Below are 10,000 nucleotides of genomic sequence, written 5' to 3' on the forward strand. Positions count from 1 at the left end.
TAATTGAGTCTCAACAGTAGAACATACTAAGGGAACAAAGAAGTGTACTTTGCACTTACCGGTTCTCGAACTCGCACCCTCCAGATCTGTAGTCCTGTCTTCACCACTACACTACAATGACTACAACGACGAACATGCTCAACCCAACAAAGATCTTTTTATTTTTTACTTTTCTATGATGGTCAATTTAATATCTATGTACAACAACCAAAACTAATCCTAACCTGACCCTAATTTTTCTCTAGGCTTAAGTTAGGCTCCAAAAGAGTTTCTTTAATCCATCTGAGTGCGTATTCAATCTCAAGCTCTTAGCTTCCAGCAGCTTGCCCTCATAGCTATTTGTGGTCCAGTGGTTAGAGCGCTTGCCTTAAAGTGCACCTAACCCCAAATATAATTGTAGCTTCAATAAATCTCCATACTGTGTGAAGTTAATTGGTGAAAGAATTTTTCGATTTGGGTGAATTCTCGATTTTCTACGTCTAGTAGAAGTTGACAAACATTGGTTCAAGTCCGCGACCTGGGGCGAGTCGAGCTGTGACGTAGAAAGGAGAACCGCGTGAGAGTGCTTCCCGGTGTTGTTTACTATTTTCACAGCATTCTTCTGTTAGCTTTTGGAATTCTTCTCTTTTTAACAGCACTGAATGAAAAACACACACTCCAAAGTCGTCCGTCCTAAGCCATCTCTTGGAATTGTCAAGATTTTGTTCATCGCCCAGATCAGCTGAACGAACAAAATCTTCACGCTCTAAATGTTCGGAACATGGCACTGAAGATTGCGATGGTTGCCATTTCGCTCGCTTCAGTCGAACAAAATCGACCCATTTCTTCCTTCTTTTCTTGGCTTCTGTACGATCGTCGTTGTAGAATGGCAACTTATGAAGAGAAATACCTTCTTTTAAATTTCTCACGTTGTTGCAACCAGCAGCAATACATCTCTTCGGCATTTTCTGGACTACAACAGTGGACCATATGCGAACTATGTGAACTTTGTCAACACACTCGTTCTCCTTTCTACGTCATAGCAACTACTAGCCCCAATCCTCCCGTTACTCGGACTTGAACCAAGATGGCTGCCATTTAGGTGCGATTTTTCAAACTTTGAGGGGCCATAAAAGATACTAGATTTGAGCAAATCTAATAATTTTTCACAAATGTACTATAAAAAATATAGTAAATCATTTACTCCAATTAAAATTTGGGGGGTTAGGTGCACTTTAAGATCCGGAGAACCCGGGTTCACGACCCGCTCTGACCACTCGTTGAATTTGATCCTGGTAGTCCCTGGTTAAACTTTCCAGCTGCACTTGTAAATAGCCCACTGGTTTGCCTCTAGCCAGTTGGGATTCTCAACAGTTGTTTTGTTCTGTTCTGTCGTTTCGTTGTGTTTCATTAACCCTGAAAGTATGTCTGTATTGTATTATTGTTTCTCTTAGACTAAGTTTTGCCAGGGGTCTTAATATATTTTTAAACCATATTCACCAGTTAACTGAGTGAATTCTCACAACTTTAAATGTCATTAAGAGGAAAACCCTGAACTGGCTCCGAGCGAGATCTACAACGCAATAATAAAAACAGAGATCTTTTGAACTCTGGCATTTTAAATGCATATAACAATGGATTTATAAGAGAGTTTCCGTAAAATAAGCACTCTAAGGAATAAACTAAATGCTTCCGTGTTTCATGAGAAATGGTTTCAAACATTTCGCTTGAAGTGACAGAAGAAAGAAACACGAAAAATGGAAATGGCATCACTAGTATTAACGATACAGTTGTTACAATGAACAATGTCTTGGTCAGCTTTCTTTCTCTTCTGATTGCACCATGATGCTGAGGATGCGTTCCACAGTTAAATTTAGTAGCGATGGACGTGTAAGAAACAACGATGATCAAAAGGCAACACAATAGCAGCGCGAGGTATGATGCTTGCCCTTGAAAAATAGTAGTGATATCTGAGCGGCCCCGGAAACGTTTTGAACAAGTGATAGCTGTAGACAAGGCAGCTGTAAACCAAACACCCGCAACAGCTGCTCCAAACATCTTCTTTTTCAGGAGGCGATGCTTGAATGGACGGAAAGTTGCGTGCATCCTCTCCAAAGAAATAGCAGCAAGGTTTGCTACAGAGGCTGCTGTAAAGAAATGTGCCAAACTTGCAAAACATGTGATGATGTCAAAGCTCCTGAACAGGTTTATCGTCCACAAGTTACAATTGACGCCCAATAACAAACTCTCAGTGATCAAGATGTATGCAACAAACATGTCTGCAACCGCCAGGCTGATCACCAGGTACGTGGTACGCTTGTGAAGGATTCGCTCTTTCAGGAAAATAATGATTGTAAGGGCATTCATGGTCACTATAGCAACAGCTTCGATGTTAAATACTGTCAGCCAGGCGATGCACTCGGATGAAGAAATGGGCTCAAAATTTGGAGGAAGTGTTCTGTTTTGGTGATGAGAATCATTGGCCATCTACGTGAAGAAAGAAAACGACGGTTAGAACATTAGGATAGTTTGTGATCGGCTAAGAGAAATGCGGTTGTTAGGTAACGCAATACAAAAAAGAGGAAAGAGGTAATTCGGTAAGAAAATCGAAGGTAACAAACTAAGCATTCTGATTGGCCAATAATCACAGATAACCAATCAAATGTGAGTCCCCTGCACAATTATCATAACTTTTCTTTTATTTAATATCAATAAGTAGCCACAATTTTTTTTTTCGTACAATTTCAAAAAATTAAACACTGATAAATTTAAGACCTCTGGGCTCGTGCAGTTTAGTTGGCTTTTAGAAACCTTACAATATTTTTTGTCCCAATTTGCACGAAAACATCGTGATTATTCATATACACGCAATCTCGCTTTAAAGCAATGAACGAATACACTTCGTATTAGTAACATTCCGTGCTAAAATGTATTTTATCATGATTGTTTGATAAAGCAGCTGAAAATGAAGTGACACAGAATAGAACCAATAAAAGCGGCCTCTAAGTGGCGCATTGACATCGAGCACAAAGGCTTGAGTTGATGAGTCTGAATATTGATCCACAAGTGGACGCTATCTTTGAGAAGACAATGTTTCAACCCCATGCACACATTTCTGGGTTGTTTTCCGAGTTAGTTTAGTAAATGTCTTGTAAAAGCGCACACAAAATCGTTGACTTTTGCTTACCTTTTTCCTTGTAGGTTCTTTATAATCTACCCCAAAATACTTCAATACTTCAATGCTGTTCTACGTTAACTGAAAGACCGAAAATAATCTATACCTGTTACACGTTTGTTAAATAGCGGAAATTGAAATGTTTTGACTATGTATAGGTTTCGAGAAACTTGGCTCTTTTCTTCAAACGATATGTGCCAATACTTTGATACATATAGACGACATTTTTTATTTGTCGAGTCCTTTAAATGTTCAAGTCCAAGTTCAAGATCATAAAATTCCGTTCTCAGGTTGAATCCTTTTTAACTTAGGTTAACTTGGTCATCCTCATTTCACCTAGGTCGAATACGCACTTAGATAGATTGAAGTAACTTTTTTGAAGCCTAAATTAAGCTTAGAGAAAAATTAGGGTCAGGTTAGAATTAGGTTTGGTTTTTAGACGTAGATATCAATTGACTTACCATACAAAAGTAATTTATGAAAAGAACTGTGTTGGGTTGCGCATGTTCGTCGTCGTAGTGTAGTGATGAAGACACAGGACTATAGATCTGGAAGGCCGGAGCTCGATCACCGGTAAGTACACAGTACAGTTCTTTGTTCCCTAACTTTGTTGTAATGTTGACACTAAATCGATCAGTGTATGAATGCAGAAGCCGATAAGATGATATATATGAAACATTAAGAAGATGTGTTGAGATGCGTAAGACAGAGCTTGAGGGAAGGTATTGGTGTTTTCAATCCTATCAAGGTAGAGTGCATATTCAACCTAGGTAAAATGCAGATCACGAATTTAACCTATAAGGTAAAAACGGATTCAACCTGAGAATGGATTTGACCGACAACATTTTTGAAATAATAAGAGACTAAAATATTTGCATAAAAGTCCGAGCAACGACAATAAGGTTTTAGAATACAAGAATAAAGCGCACAACGAATGAGAAAATTTTAACATTTCTTAAAGTTTGAAATTTTGAAATGTCAATTAAAAATGCCTTAGAGTACGAAAATAAAGAACAAAAGGAGATTAAGAGAAGAAAAGCGAAGGAGATGACAACCATTGGGGAAACTGGACAAACTGTTACAGCTTTGCACGAATATAGTCATCCTGTTTTTTAGTTTTATTCTCATTTTAAGTTAGTTTAAATTTTATTTACCGTTAGTTAAAAAACAAGAAGGTAAATGAAGTGATATATCTGGTGTCCGTCAAGGGAGTATATTAGGGCCACTTCTTTTCCTGCTGTATATAAATGACTTCCCCCTAAATGTAAGCTGTAGTACAGAGCTTTTTGCTGATGACAGTGTACTTTATCGTAACATCGCATTTGTAGATGATTGTGTTGAGTTTCAGGGTGACCTGTCACGCTGAATCCCGAAAAGTGTAAGGCCCTACATGTTACCAAGTCTAAATGTCCTTTAGTTCATCAGTATGTGATAAATGAGAATAATCTGTCGGCTGTAGATAAACATAAGCATCTGGGTATTTGGATTGAATCTTCTTTAAGGTGGGACGCTCATATCAATGACATTGTTGGTAAGGCAAATCGAGTGTTGGGTCTAATAAGGAGAACATTTGGGCCCAAAGATCTTGTGGCAATTAAAACAGCTTTTAATGCTTTAGTTCGTCCTATTTTGGAATATGCCTGCACAGTGTGGAACCCTTATTTGGTTAAACACATACACAGTATTGAATCCATCCAGCGTCGTGCTACTCGATTGATATGTGGATCTGATAAACCTCACTCTGAAAGGCTCATTGAACTAAACTGGTCATCATTGGAGCTTCGAAGGAAATACCTCTGCTTGCTTCAGCTTTACAAGATAATTCATGGCTATTCTGATATTGACTATATACTGCATATGTGGATCTGAATGGCCCAACAAGAACTAGAAGTAACCATAACTTTAATATTAGGCCTAAAGCAGCAAGGACAAACTATTTTAAATTTTCATTTTTTAGCCGTTACGTTAATGACTGGAACTCTTTACCTAACTCAGTTATGTCTCCTTCCAGCTTAAGCTCGTTTAGAACTTTACTACTTAATTATCTTTGTAAATAGATAGGTCTTTTATGTTTCGTACACATTGGGAAATTCTATATCAGATATACTATTCTTAATTGTTTTAACTTTTATTTTTGGAGAGCAGTTTTTATATGGGAATTCAGTTTCCCCCTATTGCTTTCCTTTACCTATTGTACTTTTGTATATATATTTTCTTTTGTACATTGGTAAGAAGCTTTATTAAACTTAAACTTATACCAACCTTTTGTTACCGTTTTTAACAAAAACCAGCTAATATGGCGACAGGAAACTGGTTCCTGCAAAAACATCATTTCAATTGGAGAAAAGACTTTCAAAGCAGGGCAAATAAGGTACAATGCGCGAAAGACGCTAAATTACTAACCTTGGACATACCTCTTTCAGTTTTCGTCTTGGGCAATTTGTCTATACCTTGCTTACCAACTTGTAAAACCAAGACTTAACATGAAATCAAATTTAGGTTCAATGTGTAGGCTAACGATTGAAACGACTGAATGAGTCTGAAGAGACTGACTATCAAGGCCCAAAGGCAGCCGAGAGCTTCTTATACCTAGTAAGAGCTCTATCATTAGCAAATTAAGTGTACAACACAGCCTTTTTGACTTTATGTTATGCTTTCCCGCGCCAATTAATTTCTAATAGATACAATAAAGATCTTATAAACCTTGTTTTACACTCCAAAGTGCAAGTTACGACACCTTTTTATTTTTTCCAGTAAATTCAATAACGTCATTATGCTTCGCCCTCGCGCGAACAATTTAAGTGAAAAAAATTACAAGTGGAAGTTAAGTTACGGAACTCGACCTCTATGAATAAAAGCCGATATATATTTTCTTCCAAGAAAACGTATTCGTGTTTACTAACTTTTTCTTAAACTTGCGTAATTGTGCTGAATGAAAAATTTGCTATAGAAGATAGAACCCGAGAGGAAGAAGTTTAAAGTAAGGTTAATTCACAAATTTGGTCACCTGTCCAGCATGGGACAATAGGGCCGTTTATACAAGAGAAAATAAGCCGCGGCTAACTCTGGCCGCGGCTTACGTAAGCCGCGAACACCCCGTATAAATGGTACAAAATCTACGTTCACGGTTTTCTCAAGCCGCGTCTTATCCTGGCCTGGGAGTTCATACTCGTATAAATAGTTCCTTTCGCGGCTTACGTAAGCCGCGGCCAGAGTTAGCCGCGGCTTATTTTCTCTCGTATAAACGGCCCTAATAACGCCTACTCGATGTCATGTTATTGATCGTTGGCATTTTACAAAAGAACTAACTGTTTCCCGCTTTCAAGTATTATGTAATGAGGTACTTAAAGTACATTCTAAATTAACTGTTTGCCGCTTTCAAGTAATATGTAATAAGATAATGAAAGTACATTCTGGTGTTTATTAAAAAAGACGGGTCTGAAATTTAGCCTTTAAAATTTCAAATGTCATCTGTACATTATCAAAACAACTAGCTCGCACAAAAAAGAGAAAACTATTTTTCCTGAAAAAGACTTGAGAATTCAAGTCGGTTTGAAAAAACTGCTAAAGTGAATTGTGAAGTGAGGAACTGACTAAAATATTGTGCTATTTTACCTTAACAGATAAAATAGAAGCTGTGTTTAAATTAATAATTATTTGTTGATGACTTCCTCTCCAGCTGCAAGGAGAATGTTTTTGTCTTTAACCCACACTTGTCTTAAACGTTTGCCTAACTTCATGTCAAAACGAAATTGCATCAATAAATTTTAACACATAATTTGCCTTGTAATTGTGCTTGCCGCTTCTTATGTCGTCAGTAATATTTGACAATTATTCGCCGAAGGCGAAGTGATTATCGGTGAATATTCACCGAGACGAGGTCGAGGTCAATATTCACCGATAATCACTGAGCCTGAGGCGAATAATTGTTTTAGTATAAATACACAGGTTGATTATTTCAAAAAAGAGAAGAAAAAAAACATTTCAACGCGAAATCATCTTCACTTACAGTGGCAAAACGACTACTGGCAACCATTTTGTCCGTCGAGGTGATTATCGGCTGATAATCGATCCGAGATAGCGAGCCAATGAGAGCGCGCGATTTTGTATAATCACCAATAATCACCTGTGTATTTATACTAAATAATAATAATAATAATAATAATAATAATAATGTTTCGGTTTCCTCTTCATGTGCTTGATCGAGCAAAGGGTCTTACCTAAAATTTATCCAAGGTGACTTCGAGCCAGAAGATACAAAATATCGAGAGTATATTTTTAGATATTTAAATAACAAGAGTATATTTTAGATATTTAGAATTAATTTTAGAATACTGCCTGAGAGGCTGGAAGTTTTACTATTTTTCTTTAATTTTTCAGTTCGACAAATTTGCGTTCAATTCTTGGTGACAGTTTAATTGATTCGTCTCGAATTCCAATTTTTTGGCTCGAGTTTCCTCAGACTGGCAAACGTTTAAGTTAACTGTATAATGAGGTACTAGGGCTAATATTTATATTTTTCCTACTTTTTATAAGACGGTCGAACAACACGACAATTGCTACAACTCCGAAATACAAGATCCTTCTACGACCTTAATCAAGAACAGCCCCTGGCCATGGTGCACCCACACACACACAAATACACATGGAATGTATCACGCTCTCGTTAACAAGCACAAAATACTATTTCTTCAATGCCCATTATTCTTTTCCTCTGACCCCCTCATTCCAAAAAGCTGCCAGTCCCCTGCGCCCCAAAAATACTGTCGTATGGTCGTATGATATTCAGTCGGGAAAAGTCAGAAGTTGACATTCTTTTACTGAATTCTGCGGGATAGAGTACGCGGCAATGGCCTTCTTCCCTTTAGGGTCTTCATGATGGAATCTACAACAGGCAGGTTTTTGCTTCTGATCTGCGCACCGCTTTGGTGTTCTTACGGCATTCCACCATTGTGCATGTGTTTCCTCATTGTGATAAATGAGGAAGGCCTGACATTTGTTTACTTTCATGAGCTCTCCCTGTGGACTTAACGAGGGACAAATTCAGGCTGAATTTTTGGATTGTGAAAATGATACTCTGACTAATATTTCGTCGCATCAGTTAAGGTTCTTCCGAGTTTTTTTTGTAGTTTGGCTTTTGTGAGATATGGTAGCTGACCGTAAGAAGTATAAAGTTTACTTAAAAACACCTCTAACGTGCACAGTAGAGCGGGCACATTGATAAAATGGCGGATTTTCATTGGCGCCAAGCTTAATCCGTCAAGGAATGGTTATTTTCTCAGTCCTGGACGAGTACGGTGACCCCCATTTTTTATTTCATATATTTGTAGCCTGCGTAACAAGCGTATCTGTTCGAAAGAATAGCTGCCAAACGATTTTCTGCAAACTGGCCGCGCGAAAGTTGGGGCAAGAGACTGAGGGAAAGCTTGCAAGAAGACCCCCTATTTTTGAAAAACCCGTTCGTCCACGAACGGGGGCTTCTGATTGGTGCGGCACAGTCACAATGATTGACACCGTGGCAATGGGGAAGCCCTGTAAAAACACCCTGAAAAGTAATCAGAAGGACAAGATGAAACTTCCTGCAAAGTTTAAAAAAGTTCTGTCTGGCGGATTCAGAGCCACCTTAATTCTGTGATTTTTTTAAGGTGGCTCTGAATCCACTAGACAGATTAACTTTGCAGAACGTTTCATCTTGCCCTTCTGATTACGTTTCAGAAATAAAAAATGGGGGTCACCTTGTTCATTTTTGAGATATACGCAACTAAAGACAAAATAAAGGATGTTTTTACGGGGCTTCCCCGTTGCCAAGGTGGCGTGTTATGTCACAAAAATGACTGCATCTTGTTCAGCAATAATCCGTGTTTCATTTGGTACCACAATATTGCAAATACATGATACAGCGTTGTAGCGCTGATCCTTCCAATTAGAGCGTTACTTGGAAGCGTTGAGACTGTTTTGAGCCACCTTAATTTTTCAGATGTTTGTCATGATTTGCGGAGTTCGAAATAAAAGAAAACGAAGAACAGGCTTCTCGAGTATCATCATGATTTCCATTACAAAGCGTCATACGCGATCAAGTAAGTGGTTGGGGTAAATTCTGTGAGAATGACAGCCTGTGGTTTAAACGAAAGTCTGGACTGCTTGGACGATATCCATCAAGGAAAATTCAACATTATTTACGCGTCAGCTGAAGCCGCTATGGAAAAGCGTTTCCATAATTCACTAAAAGCAAAAGATTCGTGATTTACCAAAACTTTGGCAGCGCTTATTGTCGACGCAAAGTTTGGACTGGATTGAAGTAAGCTTTTCGTTCGCTTGAAATAGATACTTTATATTTACGCAGGATGAATTAATAAAATGCCTACGAACGATCAAAATCCACCATATCTGTTTCAGGATCAAGGAAATAAATTGTATTCATAGTTAGTAGAGGGGAACTCTCTACTAACTATCCTGTATTGTAGTCGTCAAATTTTTTGCTTAACTTGCCGAATGTAAGCTTGAGCCCTATATCATGAATTGAGACAAGATGAAGACAACTACGCAGCTCCCCTGTCAAATCTTCTTTTATTCTGAGAAGAAAGCGGCTCCTTTGCACACTCATGTGATTTTTTTGAGTATTTTTACTTGCTATTTCATCTACGATTTCGTGATGATATGACCAACAACGTACTGTGGATTATCAAGCTAGCCTTACTACCCATCGAACTCTGTACGAGTTGCGTTCCTAAATTTCGCATTTTACGAGCTCACGGATTGCTTACACGTTCTGAAAATTGGCTGTTATTTTCGATGGTTCAAACAAATTCTCGGAAGAAATATAACCATTCTTACCCGGCTGAGAGG

At 38.1% G+C, this 10,000-nt stretch overlaps 1 protein-coding gene across 1 annotated transcript; it reads right to left on the reverse strand.

Annotated features, from left to right (window-relative positions):
- Positions 1–1,506: 1,506 nt before the first annotated feature.
- On the reverse strand, positions 1,507–2,676 carry LOC138035183 (QRFP-like peptide receptor). The gene has a single exon (XM_068882006.1). It carries the CDS (start codon positions 2,464–2,466, stop codon positions 1,507–1,509), a length of 960 nt encoding a protein of 319 aa, XP_068738107.1. The 5' UTR covers positions 2,467–2,676.
- Between the last annotated feature and the right edge of the window lie 7,324 nt (positions 2,677–10,000).

This window comes from Montipora capricornis, unplaced genomic scaffold (genome assembly GCF_036669925.1).
Source record: "Montipora capricornis isolate CH-2021 unplaced genomic scaffold, ASM3666992v2 scaffold_302, whole genome shotgun sequence".
NCBI lineage: Eukaryota > Metazoa > Cnidaria > Anthozoa > Scleractinia > Acroporidae > Montipora > Montipora capricornis.